Source organism: Odocoileus virginianus, chromosome 7, assembly GCF_023699985.2.
Source record: "Odocoileus virginianus isolate 20LAN1187 ecotype Illinois chromosome 7, Ovbor_1.2, whole genome shotgun sequence".
NCBI lineage: Eukaryota > Metazoa > Chordata > Mammalia > Artiodactyla > Cervidae > Odocoileus > Odocoileus virginianus.
Window position 1 is genome coordinate 62768980 of NC_069680.1, and position 15071 is coordinate 62784050.

The 15071-nt window shown below is 37.0% G+C and overlaps 1 protein-coding gene and 1 pseudogene across 4 annotated transcripts in view; both read right to left on the reverse strand.

Annotated features, from left to right (window-relative positions):
- Positions 1-2912: 2912 nt before the first annotated feature.
- LOC139036064 (transcription factor BTF3 pseudogene) lies at positions 2913-11923 on the reverse strand (annotated as a pseudogene).
- Positions 11924-12021: 98 nt separating this feature from the next.
- The window catches only part of P4HA1 (prolyl 4-hydroxylase subunit alpha 1), a 95010-nt gene continuing 91960 nt past the window's right edge, over positions 12022-15071 (reverse strand). For all 4 annotated transcript variants that reach the window (XM_070470809.1, XM_070470811.1, XM_070470810.1 and 1 more), the window contains 2 exons: positions 14774-14870; positions 12022-13113 (listed from right to left, as the gene is read on the reverse strand). In XM_070470809.1, the coding sequence (XP_070326910.1) occupies positions 13043-13113; positions 14774-14870 (168 nt within the window). In that variant the 3' untranslated portion in view covers positions 12022-13042. The remainder of the gene's footprint in view (positions 13114-14773; positions 14871-15071) is intronic.

The window sequence follows — 15071 nt, forward strand, 5'->3', positions numbered from 1 at the left end:
TGGTATCTCTAATTTTTTTGAAGAGATCTCTAGTCTTTCCCATTCTGTTGTTTTCCTCTATTTCTTTTCATTGCTCACTTAAGAAGGCTTTCTTATCTCTCCTTGCTGTTCTTTGGAACTCTGCATTCAGATGGTATACCTTTCCTTTCCTTTCCTGTACAATGTTATGAAACTCTGTCCATTGTTCTTCAGGGACTCTGTTAGATCTAATCCCTTGCATCTATTTCTCACTTCCACTGTATAATCATAAGGGATTTGATTTAGGTCATACCTGAATGGCCAAGTGGTTTCCCTACTTTCTTCAATTTAAGTCTGAATTTTGCAATAAGGAGTTCCTAAGTTCTGTTGTTGTTTTTTTTTAATCTGTGAGCCTGTTTCTATTTTGTAAATAAGTTCATTTATATCACTTTTAAAGAACTAGATTCCACATTTGAGTGAAATCATCTTTCTCTGCCTGACTTCACTTAATATGATAATCTCTGTGTTTATCCATATTGTTGCAAATGGCATTACTTCATTCTTTTTAATAGGTCAGTAATATTACATTATATATACATTCTGCATCTTCTTTATTCATTCCTCTGTCAATCGACATTTAGGTTGCTTCCTTGTCTTGGCTACTGTAAACAGTTCCACAGTGATTATTGGGGTGTATCTTTTAGCTATGGTTTCTCTGGATCTATGTCCTACAGTGGGATAGCTGGATCATATGGTAGTTATGTTTTTAACTTTTTAAGGAACACCCATACTGTTCTCCATAATGGTTATACCAATTTACATTCCCTCTACAGTGTAGGGGAGTTCTGTTTTCTCCATGCCCTCGCCAGCATGTATTGTTTTTAGACATTTTCATGATGGCGATTTGACCAATGTAAGGTGATACCTCATTGTAGTTTTAATTTGCATTTCTCTGATAATTAGTAAGGTTGAACATCTTTCCATCTGCTTTTTGGCCATCAGATTTTTAAAATATTGAACTATTTTTATTTCTTGGGATTATGTGGTGATGGTTTTAATTATTAATTGTTTCTTTACTTGATATGGGGTTGTCCAGGATATTTCCTCTTGAGTAAATTTTGGTAATTTGTCTCTAAGAAATTTTTCAATTTCATATGAATTGTCTAAAATTTATTGACATAAAAATGTTCATAATATTCAATTATTCTTATCATACTTGTAAAAACTGTTATAATGTCCCTCTTTTGATGCCTGATATTGGTAATTTGTTTCTTTTCTCTTGACTCTATCACATACTTGTAAAAACTGTTGTAATGTCCCTCTTTTGATGCCTGATATTGATAATTTGTTTCTTTTCTCTTGACTCTATCAGTCTAGCTAAGGACTTATCAATTTTTATCGATGTATTCAAGAAAATATTTTTTGGCTTTACTGAATTTCTCTATGATTTGCCTGTTTTTATATCATTTATTTCTGCTCTTAGTTTTCTTCTGCTTCCTTTTGGTTTAATTTGTTCTTCCTTTCTTGCCGTAAACAGAAAAAAAAATGCACTTCTACTAAAACAGAATTCACATATCATACAATTCTATAGCTTAAAATGTACGACTTGATGACTTTTAGTATATTCAAAGAATTGTGTATTCATCATCACAATCAACTTGGGGACATTTTCATTAATCCAAAAAGAAATCTAATACCATCACTCTCTAATACCCCCATCCCCAGGCAACCACTAATCTGCTTTCTTTTTAGATTTATCTGTTCTGATGCTTTTGAATTGTGTTCAAGAAAACTCTTGCGAGTCCCTTGGACTGCAAGAAGATCCAACCAGTCAAGTTCTAAAGGAAATCAGTCCTGAATATTCATTGAAAGGACTGATGCTGAAGCTGAAACTCCAATACTTTGGCCACCTGATGGAAAGAGCTGACTCAATGGAAAAGACCCTGATGCTGGGAGGGATTGGGGGCAGGAGGAGAAGGGGACGACAGAGGATGAGATGGTTGGATGGCATCACTAACTCGATGGATGTGAGTTTGAGTAAACTCTGGGAGTTGGTGATGGACAGGGAAGCCTGGAGTGCTGCAGTCCATGGAGTTGCAAAGAGTTGGACACAACTGAGCGACTGAACTGACTGATTCTGGGCATTTCACATACATGGCATCGTATTACCAATATACAGCCCCTGGTGAGTAATTTCTTTTGCTTAGTATATTTTAAGGTTCATCTACCTTGTAGTATGTACCCTAAGCAATGCCACCCGCTCCTCTCTGTTCCGCCCCCACTTGCTGGTGGCGGATGCTGGCGTCTGGGGTAGTTTTCTGCTAGGAGTTGCTATTAGGCACGTAATCTGTGGGTTTTATTTATTTTTCCTCCCAGTTAGGTTTCCCTCCGAGATTCGAAAACTTCCTCCAGATCCACCAGTGCGAGGGTTTCCTGGTGTTTGGAAACTTCCTCTATTAAGGCTCCCTTCCCGGGACGGGTTTCCGTCCCTAGCTCTTTTGTCTCTCTTTTTATCTTTTATATTTTGTCCTACCTCAAAGATATCTTGTCCATTTTCAAAGACAATGGGCTGCTTTTCTGGGCGCCTGATGTCCTCAGCTAGCGATCAGAAGTTGTTTTGTGAAGTTTGCTCAGCATTCAGTTGTTCTTTCGATGAATTTGTAGGGGAGAAAGTGGTCTCCCCGTCCCATTCCTCCGCCATCTTGGCTCCTCTACCTTGTAGTATGTATCACTACTTCATTTATTTTTATTGCTAATATTCTCTATTGTATAGTTTTCCAGCTTCTTAAGGTGGAAACCAGATTATTATGGTTTTTATAATGCCCTTTAATGTTTCAAGAAAAAAATGAATAGGATGAAGAACATGGTATCTGATCAATATATCTATCAGGCTCAACTATAATACAACCTGAAAACTTTAAAGGCAGATTCTTCAAACAAGCACTTCACCACAATTAGTACATTTCTTTCAGCTATTTTTAATCAAATGACTGAAATCAGGGTTTCTCAACCTTTGCACCACTGACATTTGGGAGTGATAATTTTTTTTTGAGTTATAATTCACATAACACTGTATTAGTTTCACATATATAATGCTTCAATATTTATATATATTACAGAATGATCATCACAATAATCATTAACATCCATCACCACACATAGTTACATTTTTTCCTTGTGGCTTTTTTTCATTAGGCAAAGAAATTTATTAATCTTTATTTCAAACTTTATTCTTAGGTTTTTCATCTTAATTAGCTGCAAAGAATGAATTGTATATAAGCAAAAACTGAAAAGAGCTGCAGTGTCCAGTGGCTGGGCTTAAAAACTTTAGAGATCTAGATTTTATCAGATCCATAAACAAAATTTTAAAAGCAGTCATAATATAAAATAGCAGCTCTCAGTAACTTCAAGATTTATCTTCTTCAGAGGTTGACTCAATTCAGTTTGCTGCATTCTTGGAAACCTCATCAAAATTATCCACTAGATCTGTACCTTCATCATCATCATCTTCTCTGGCAAGTGGTGCTCCTCTGTACACAGATTGTTTGGGCAGAGCTTGACGAGTCTCCTCAAACTAGTCACTATCTGCACCAAGTTGGTTTAAGATGCTGGGCTACACTTCTGTCAGCTGCTGTGTCTCAGCATTGCCTGTAATGGTGGAAGTGTTTGCTGCCAGAGATGCCTGAACTTTAGTGTTGTTAAAGTGGATCAATGTTCCTTTATTTGTGAACCTACTCACCTCTTCAATACCAGGGATATTGTCTAACCCTAACTTCTTTAAAGAGAACTGAGGTTTTTTTGTCATCTGCCGTGGTTGTTCTATGAACCACCTTCTTCTTTCTGCAAGCAGTTCCTTTCCCACCAATGCACACTTGAGCGGGCAACTTTCTCCTGGTTCATGATAGTTTCTTTCATCTTGCTGGAGTGGAAATGGGGCTGCGCTGGGGACTAGGTTTGGTGCTCAGGTGGTCTCCGGCAGACCATCTGAGATTAGGCACACACATGTGGGGATGCAAGATGGCAGCTAGATGTGATTTATTTATTTTATAACTGGAAGTTTGTACTTCTTGATCACCTTCACTCTTTTTACCCTTTACCCTAACCCTTTACCTTTGGAAACCACTAGATCTTTTATCTATGTTTTTAGGTTTTTGTTACCATTTTGTCTTTTTAGATTCCACATACAAGAAAGATCATATAGTACTCAATAGTTACCTTTCTCTGTCCAACTTATTTCACTTGACATGATAATCTTCAAGGTCCACTCATGGTGTCACAAATGACAAAACTTTTTTATGGATGATTAATATTGTCTGTATATATCACATTTTCTTTATTCATTCATTCATCAATGGACACTTAGGTTGCTTCCATGTTCAGTGCTGCAAAGAATATGGGGGTGCATGTATATTTTCAAGTTAGTGCTTTCATTTCTGCAGATAAAAATCCAGAAGTGGAATTGCTGGATCATTGTTCTGTTTTTAACATTTTGAAGAAAGTTTACACTGTTTTTCAGAGTAGCTAACTCCATAAGTACACTAATTTTGAATCTTTTTTTAAATTTTATACTATAAAAGTTAATTTTTTTCTGTAGCTGCTGCTCTATCCTGTGGGTTTGATAATTAGTATTTTCATCATCTTTCATATCTATTTCATACTTTCCTTTCTGGTATCAAAAGTGCATTCTCTAGATTTCTTAGGAAGGTGTCATAGGAACAATATTTTCTGAGTTCCTGCATGTTGATAGATTTGTCTGTGCCTTTATACTTAAAGGTTAGTCATGCTAGAGACAAAACGTTTTGTTCACATTTTCTTTCCTTGACTATCTTATTTTATATCCGTTTTCTTCTAGAATAAGGTGTTGCTGTCAACATCTGATAATGATCTAATTCTCTCTCCTTTATAAGTAATGTGATCTTTTTGCCAAAATGCTCAAAGGAATTTTTTTCCCTCTTTATAATCTGGTAATTTTACAGTACGTATTGATGTTGGTTATTCTGAGTTGTTATTTTCTGGCACACAAGTCTCTGCTCTTTCAATACGTACTTTTAAACAATTTTAGCAAAGTGTTGTGTCCATCTCAGCCTACTCATAGTGATAATGTTGGACAGGAATGCCTGAGACACTTGCCTGGGTCCCTGTTACTTGTGGAGAGCCCCGCCCCACCGACCCCAGACATTTCCTGGACCAGAGTCAATGTTGTGGCCGGAACAGCCCTGTGGTTCTTAACTATGACTGCAGGGAGCACCTCAGCAAAAACCATCAGAGACCGTTAAAGAACAAGATTGCTCAAAGGTCCTACAGGGTGCAGCACCGTCCAGGGCCACAGAGTTGGTCATGGCTAGAGTAGGGGGTGGCACGAATCTGGAGGATTCTGCCTTTATTAAGTTCCCAAGATAGGGTGTCTGAGATTTTGTGCCTGCCTCAGTATTGGCAAATTTCAAGTATAAGGGTAGGACCTGGGCAAGGGAAGGGAAAAACAGATATGGTAGAATGGTCATTTGTCTAGGACAGAGGTCCCCAGCCACCTGTTAGGAACGAGGCTGCACTATAGGAGGTGAGAGTGAAGCTTCATCTGCCACCCCCGTCACTCTTCCATCACCCTTAGAGAGGGTCATCTAGTTGCAGGAAAACAAGGTCGGGATTCCCTCTGATTCTGCATTATGGTGAGTTGTAGAGTTATTTCATTATATATCACAGTGTAATAATAATAGAAATAAAGTACACAATAAATGTAATGCTCTTGAATTATCCCAAAACCATCCCCCCGCCCCAGGTCTATGGGAAAATAATCTTCCACAAAACCAGTCTCTGCTGCCAAAAAGGTTGGGGACAGCTGATCTAGGACACAAGACTTTCTATTAATAAAAGGGGAACTCCAGGGGTGGGACAGCCTGATTGCTTATCTATTTGTTTTGCTTGTAGCCGTGTCATACAGCTGGCAGTATGTTTAAGATGGATGCCTTAAAAAAAAAAAAAAAAAAAAGGATGCCTTTGAAATGGATGTGTCTGCAATTAACAGCTTCTTGTCAGGCACTCACACTACAAAAAGTTTTCTTGAAATATAATTTTTAAGCATGATTCTCTTTACTTGGTTTTGTTATTTAGGGATTCTCGTTATCTCTTCTCTGTTAGACCTTCTTTGCTTATTTTCAGTGTCATTTTCTTTTTACCTATTTTTATTTTAAAAATTGTCCTCTTTATCTTTTACTTATCCAAGTGTCTATTGATGGACACTTGGATTTCTTCCGTTTTGGCTATTGTAAATATAGCTGCTGTTAAAGTGACTGTACAAATAAATATCTCTTTGAGCATTTACTTTCATTACTTTTGGAAACATACTCAAAAGAGGAATGTATAGTGACTAAACGATTTTACATTCTCACCAGCAATGTGTGAACATTCTTTGCTAGGGATGGCAAAACTAATTTTGCTATTCTTTTCTTTTTATCTTAAGAGCTTTCCCCTCTCCTTTCCTCTATTACTGCCTTTTCTTTGTAGTGACACATTTTGATTACTTTTCATTTCTATTTGCATATGTTCTTTAGCTATTTTCTTGGTGGTTACCATGTGGACTACATATAACATCCTAAAGTTATAATACTCTGAATTAATAAGTTTCTGTAACCACAAATGAAAACTCTACCCGTGTATAGATCCACTCCCATTTGTTAGTGAAGTCACAAATTATAACTTTATATATTGTACCCATTAACAGATTTATTTTTATGCATCTGTCTTCTAAATTCTCTAGGAAAAGAGATATAAACCAAATTCACAATGTTAATTTTTCTATTGTCCATACATTTACCTTTATTATAGATTATTATGTCTTCTTATGGCTTCAAGTCAATGTCTAGAGTCTTTTCAACTAGAAGCATTTCTTATAGGGCAGGTCTAGTGGTAATGAACTCCTTCAGCCTTTGTCTATCTGCAAATGTCTTAATTTCTCCCTTATTTTTGTAGAGCAGATTTACTATGTACATAGTTCTTGACTGTCAGTGCTTTAAATGTAAAGCACTGCCTTCTGACTGCCTAGGTTTCTGCTAATAAACCCACTGATAATCTTATTCAGGATTCCTTGGACAGTAATTCAGTACTCTCTTGCTGCTTGTCTTTTAAGAGTTTGATTATAGTATATCTCAGGGTCATTCTCTTGAGTTTATCCTACTTGGAATTCTTTAAGCTTCTGAAATTTGTCAGACTATTGACTGACAAGACTACAAATTTGGGAAGTTACTGACCATTATTTTTTCAAATTATCTCCCAGAAATCTTCTTCCTCAAGAGTTCATATAATGTCACACACTAGGCTATTTGATGGTGTCACGTAAAGTCCCTTTAGCTCTGTTCACTTTTCTATACTTTCTGCTCCTTGATCATTTGTAATGACTTGTCCTCAAGTTGCCTGATTTATTCCTCTGCCTACTTGAACCTGCTGTTGAACCCCTCTGGTGTATTTTTCAGTTCCAGAATTGGTTCTTTTAAAACGTTTTTCATTTTGCTCATGTATCACCTGCTGACTTAGTTCTTTGCCCATGCTCTCCTTCAGCATACTTGGAACAGGTGTTGGCGAGCAGGAGGGAGGCTTGAAAGGGAAGAGATACATGTATACTTATGACTGATGCACGTTGTTGTAAGGGATTGTGGGAAAGATAACACATTATTTTTAATAAGGACTTTTTTCCATTTCATGATAAAAATCTGAAATTGTTTCATGTTACAGAGCCTTAAACTTCTCTGCCTTTTAAATGTAAAGTAAAAAATAGAATACACAGGTAAATTTAAGTATTTCTTCATCTATGAGTTAACAACTACAGGGTTATTATACATAATATGATTTAACCCCTGATATATCCAAACTCACATAAAACCTAAATTGCAATGGAGCACATTTATGGTTTTAAGGAAGATATTAAAGTAATAATTTTGACTCTTTGTAGACTTAAGTGAATGCCTTATCTACAACTGACTAAAGAGAAAATTCATCTCTCTAAAAAGTCATGAGATGTGCACATCACTCTACATATTCTCTTTTTAAGATGTTCTGTTCTGAATCTTTTAAAGTGCTTAGCCTAAAACAGATCTGTATTACAAAGAAATCTGGTAGGAACTGGAACAACCAAATGACAAAAATCTAAGGGTATTCTTTTCAGATTTTAGAGCTCATTTTACCTGTGATTATTTTTTTGTACAACTAATCTCAGCTGAATAGTGCTGCAACAGGAACTTAACAAGGCTTCAAAAAGCAGAATATAAACTTTTACATTCGATAAGACTGCCTATTAATTTTTTATAACTTAGTCTTCCTGCATCAAAATATATATTTAACTGAAGGCTACATTCACACACAAAGGAAACTTCGAAGTCCTCAAATACAAGTTAATAAAACAGGCACTCTGTTCCACTAGTTACTTTTGCAAAACTCATAGTGTGGTAGAATAATATCCAAAGACATTAGGAAATTGGACTATGAAATCTATTTCATTCTGATAAATCTTGTAATTAAACAAATGGTACTCTCTAGTACTGATAATTCATTCTTATTTCTCTAAGTTATCCAGTACCATCCCTGCTAAATAATACACTTCTACCAGAGTGAAGTGGTCCACTGGAGAAGGGAATGGCTAACCACTTCAGTGTTCTTTCCTTGAGAACCCCATGAACAGTATAAAAAGGCAAAAAGATAGGACACTGAAAGATGAACTCACCAGGTCGGTAGGTGCCCTATATGCTACTGGAGATCAGTGGAGAAATAACTCCAGAAAGAAAGAAGAGATGGAGCCAAAGCAAAAACAACAACCCCCAGTTGCGGCTGTTACTGATGATGGAAACAAGGACTGAACTGTAAAGCGCAATATTGCATAGGAACCTGGAATGTTAGGTCCATGAATCAAGGCAAATAGGAAGTGGTCAAACAGGAGATGGCAAGAGTGGATGTTGACATTTTAGGAATCAGCAAACTAAAATGGAATGGAATAGGTGCATTTAACTCAGATGACCATCATATCTACTACTGTGGGCAAGAATCCCTTAGAAGAAATGGAGTAGCCATCATAGTCAACAAGAGAGTCCAAAATGCAGTACTTGGATGCAATCTCAAAAATAACAGAAGGATCTCTGTTTCCAAGGCAAGTCATTCAATATCACAGTAATTCAAGTCTATGTCCTGACCAGTAATGCTGAAGAAGCTGAAATTGAACAGCTCTACGAAGACCTAGAAGTCCTTTTAGAACTAACACTCAAAAACGATGTCCTTTTCATTATAGGAGACTGGAATGCAAAAGTAGGAAATCAAGAAACACCTGGAGTAACAGGCAAATTTGGCCTTGGGGTACAGAATGAAGCAGGGTAAAGGCTAATAGAGTTTTGCCAAGAGAACACACTGATCACAGCAAACACCCTCTTCCAACAACACAAGAGACGACTCTACACATGGACATCACCAGACGGCCAACACTGAAACCAGACTGATTATATTCTTTGCAGCCAAAGATGGAGAAGGTCTATACAGTCAGCAAAAACAAGACCAAGAGCAGACTGTGGCTCCAATCATGAACTCCTTATTGCTAAATTCAGACTTAAATTGAAGAAAGTGGGGAAAACCACTAGACCATTCAGGTATAATAACCTAAATCAAATCCCTTACAGTTATACAGTGGAAGTGGGAAACAGATTTAAGGGGCTAGATCTGATAGACAGCCTAATGAACTAGGGAGGGAGGTTTGTGACATTGTACAGGAGACAGGGAGCAAGACCATCCCCAAGAAAAAGAAATGCAAAAAAGCAAAATGGCTGTCTGAGGAGGCCTTACAAATAGCTGTGAAAAGAAGAGAAACAAAAAGCAAAGGAGAAAAGGAAAGATATACCTATTTGAATGCACAGTTCCAAAGACTAGCAAGGAGAGATAAGTAAGCCTTCCTCAATGATCAATGCAAAAAAATAGAGAAAAACATTAGAATGGCACAGACTAGAGATCTCTTCAAGAAAATTAAGAGATACCAAGGGAACATTTCATGCAAAGATGGGCTCAATAAAGGACAGAAATGGTATTGTCCTAACAGAAGCAGAAGATATTAAGAAGAGGTGGCAAGAATACAAAGAAGAACTATACAAAAAAGATCTTCATGACCCAGATAATCATGATGGTCATGAAGTTAGACCATCTAGAAGTTAGACTCACCTAGAGCCAGACATCCTGGAATGCGAAGTCAAAGAAGCATCACTATGAACAAAGCTAGTGGAGGTGATGGAATTCCAGTTGAGCTAGTTCAAATCCTAAATGATGATGCTGTGAAAGTGCTGCCCTCAGTATGCCAGCAAATTTGGAAAACTCCACAGTGGCCACAGGACTGGTAAAGGTCAGTTGTCATTACAATTGGCAAAGAAAGGCAATGCCAAAGAATGCTAAAACTACCACACAATTGTACACATCTCACATGCTAGTAAAGTAATGCTCAAAATTCTCCAAGCCAAGCTTCAGCAATATGTGGACCATGAACTTCCAGATGTTCAAGCTGGTTTTTGAAAAAGCAGGGGAACCAGAGATCAATTGCCAACATCTGCTGGATCATCGAAAAAGCAAGAGAGTTCCAGAAAAACATCTATTTCTGCTTTATTGACTATGCCAAAGTCTTTGTGTGGATCACAACAAGCTGGAAAATTCTGAAAGAGATGGGAAGAGCAGACCACCTGACCTGCCTCTTGAGAAACCTGTATGCAGGTCAGGAAGCAACAGTTAGAACTGGACATGGAACAACAGACTGGTTCCAAATAGGAAAAGGAGTACGTCCAGGCTGTATATTGTCACCCTGCTGATTTAACTTATATGCAGAGTACATCACGAGAAACACTGGGCTGGAGGAAGCACAAGCTGCAATCAAGATTGTCGGGAGAAATATCAATAATCTCAGATATGCAGAGGACACCACCCTTATGGCAGAAAGTGAAGAAGAACTAAAGTCTCTTGATGAAAGTGAAAGAGGAGAGTGAAAAAGTTGGCTTAAAGCTCAACAATCAGAAAACTAAGATCATGGCATCTGATCCCATGACTTCACAGCAAATAGATGGGGAAACAGTGGCAGATTTTATTCTGGGGGGCTCCAAAATCACTGCAGATGGTGATTGCAGCCATGAAATTAAAAGACGCTTGCTCCTTGGAAGGAGAAGTTATGACCAACCTAGACAGCATATTGAAAAGCAGAGACATTACTTTGCCAACAAAGGTCCATCTAGTCAAGGCTATGGTTTATCCAGTGGTCACATATGGATGTGAGAGTTGGACTATAAAGAAAGCTGAGCGCCGAAGAGTTGATACTTTTGAACTGTGGTGTTGGAAAAGACTCTTGAGAGTCCCTTGGACTGCAAGGAGATCCAACCAGTCCATTCTTAAGGTGGTCAGTCCTGGGTATTCATTGTAAGGACTGATGCTGAAGCTGAAACTCCAATACTTTGGCCACCTGATGCCAAGAGCTAACTCACTGGAAAACACCCTGATGCTGGGAAAGATGGAGGGCAGGAGGAGGAGGGGACGACAGAGGATGAGATGGTTGGATGGCATCACCAACTTTGTAGTGGAACAAAGGATAGGTGGAAGAAAGAAACTCCAGTTAACTTTTTACCAATTGTTTTTGAATACCCTCTTTCCCAGAGAATTAACCAAATTCCTATTTGAATACTATGTGAAGGATAAAGAGCCCTTTTATGAACTAGGATTCACCATAAGAAATGTAAAAGTTAGCTTAAAGGGTCAAGTAACATACTTCCTTAGGTTCAGAGCTTTCTACTACCACACCATATATCTGAAGAAAATAAAGTCTTATATAACATTACTGTAAAAATTCCATAACCATAGTATTAAAGATTGGAGCTCCCTTTAAAGGTAATGTATTTTGATTAAATATCTGAAGGTTTAGAGAGCCTACATTTTTCTACCATACAATGAGACTTTAGAATGAATGAACATTGAGAATAAATTTAGGTCCTAAATATAAAGAAATAACCTGTTATTGCAATAGCATACATTCACATTCAAATATGAAAAATACCACACAGAAAACAGAAACATTTTTAAAAAAAGGTTTAAGGTCATAAATAGGTTATTGTCACAACACATTTCAGAATTGAAGAAACAAACATTTTGACTGTTTAGGAAAAACTTTTTTTTTTTTTTTATCAATTCCCTCATTATTGAAAGAACTTGTACATTTTAAAACTTCCAGTCTCCTAAGGCACAATATTTATTTAATCTGAATGCCAACATCATCATCCCCTGCTGTCTGTAGCTGGAATAAGAGGCAAGGAATTAGAGCTAAGGAAAACAACAAAAATTTTTGGACAAAATCATGAGTCATTTAAGAAAAAGAAGAAACAGGCTAAGTCATGATCATTTCTGTTAAGAAGGCCAAAACTTTTTAATGTACGACCTTCTGTTAAATTTTTTTAAAATCAAAGTATTTTAACTCAAATTTAATTCACCACAGAGGAGCTATGAAAGGAGCAGATTGGTAAAAACAAAGAATACTTTAAAAATGACTTGGGAGAAGAAAAAATCTACTTAGAAAACATAGGGGCAAATGTTAAACTGAACCGAGTTTAGAGGGCTAATTTATTCCTAGTTGTCAGGCAGATCCAGAAGAAAGTTAAGACTAGGTAAACACAGTACCTAGGTATACACTATAAGGCATCTGTTCCTTAATCAGATGGACCATTTTAGTCCACCACCAACCAACACAGATATACTGAAATATTACAACCAGATGCTTAACTTGTATTTTTTTTTCCAACCAAAAAGTTTTTAAAATATAAAGGTAAAAGTTCCTCATTTTTAATCCTGCCTTTTTGTCCTCTGTGATACTAACTGAACTTTAAGGTTTTTATATGTACAATGTGGTGATTTAGTGTTACTTTTAAAAGAAAAAAAAACCCACAAAGTTAGTGATTGTCCACAGATGAAACATGGGATGAGGTTCATGACTGAATCAATCACGGAGTGTTAGTCAATTGTAAACTCTTGAAAGTTAAGACTGGGAATTGTGTGTATCAGACACATTAGAGTACAACAGGAGAGAAAGAAAGTTCATTTGTCATTCCAATTCTGACAAGGTGCATGGTCTTCGAAATTCCTGTCCACGTTCATGGAGCCATTTATTGGATACTGTGAAAGAACAAAATATATTAATGTATCCTGCTATCTAACTAGTATTGAATTAACTTCTGAGATATAGCTCTAGAATGAAGTTTCAACATGAATTTTTTAACCCAAGACCAAAACCAGACAAATATGCATGCTACTGAGGCTGTCTTTCAAGAACTTCACTAAATGATGGAGACACAGAAGATTTTATATGTATGTACATTTGAGAATCTGTAAATGTTTTTAATGTTCAGTCTAAGGCTTGTGATGTGCATATGTGTTAGTCGCCCAGTCATGTCTGACTCTTTGCGACACAAGGCTCCTCTGTCCATGGAATTCTCCAGGCAAGAATACTGGAGTGGATTGCCATTTCCTTCTCCAGGGTATCTTCCTAACCCAGGGATCAAACCCTGGGTCTCCTGCATTGCAGGCAGATTCTTTACCATCTGAGCTACTAGAGAAGCGATGTAGGTATAAACAGAACAAAATACAACTTCTAATGCAAAGACATTTAAAAGATGAACATGAAGTCTCCACGCTAAAGGAGCCACTCTGTGATTAATCTCTCCTATCATGCGCTCATTAAGCTTCCTGTGTTCCAAGATATTGTTTAATACACCCCAAAAGGAATTAATTTCCTTCTTCTCTTATATTATAGAACATGGCATCAACATGTATAAGATATCTAAACTAACTCTTACTAATTCCTTACTAATTCTTAACTAGTCTGTTACCTTTCTTAACCTGTGTAGCCAATCTTTCATTCATTAAACCCTATCATTTTTCCTTCTTTGATCTCTTCAATCTGTTCACTACTCTCCAAATCTTCTGCAGCTGCCTTAGTCCAGCCTTTATCATCACCCACTTAGAAAACAGGAAACAGCCTTCTAAACTCATCTCTCCTGTGCTAGCCTCTCTCTATTCTAGTCCAGTGGTTCACAAATATAAACATCACTTCTTTTAAATCTTTGAAGTGTGGCCAAGTGACACATACTAAAATAGTTATGGGGTTAAATGAATCTTTATTAAAATAATCTTACCCATTTCTATTCCCTTTTTTAACTTGGCCAGTTCTATACTTGCATGACCCTTGAGAGCTCTCCAGCCTCATACGAGTCCTGGCCCTGGTCCCTAACATGCTTGGAAAACAACTGCTTATCTTCAAGACCAAACAGAAAAATCAAAACTTCAAAGAAGCCTCCCTAAGTGTAAGTAGTTAATGTCTTCTGTTTACATCTTTGTATTATTATATACTACATTATACTCTACCCACTAATGTGTCTGAGACAACTGTGGATCCCATGAGAGGAAGATATTGTCTAACTCAACTTTGAGTCAATTAGTGTTTCTCCAGATCACCAGCCCAGGTTGGATGCATGAGACAAGTGCTCGGGCCTGGTGCACTGGGAAGACCCAGAGGGATCGGGTGGAGAGGGAGGTGGGAGGGGGGACTGGGATGGGGAATACATGTAAATCCATGGCTAATTCATTTCATTGTATGACAAAAACTACTGTAATGATGTAAAGTAATTAGCCTCCAACTAATAAAAATAAATGGAAAAAAAAATTAGTGTTTCTCAGAGTAACAAGTAGAAATAGTGTTTAAATTGTTATAAAAAATAATTTCAAAATAAGACACCAAAATCATAAATTCTATTCAGAGAGTACAGGAAATATTTACCCCATTTGTTTCCAACCAGCACTGGACAGGCTGCATGCCGTGTACTATAATCTCCTTCTCCACTGGCAAACAGATTATACCAGAAAACAGCAGTTCCCTAAGGAGAGCAATACAAAATTATCCCCAAATAAAGTATCAGGTTATCACTTTTACAGTAATTAAATTTTCCTCTGTTTTATGGAAATAATTCTCCATGGCAGCACTATATCTTCCTCTAATAGAATTCTGAAAGGATGACATAACTTACAAAATTTTGGCAATGACCTGAAAACATTAACATCAGAGTTGCTTAACAAAG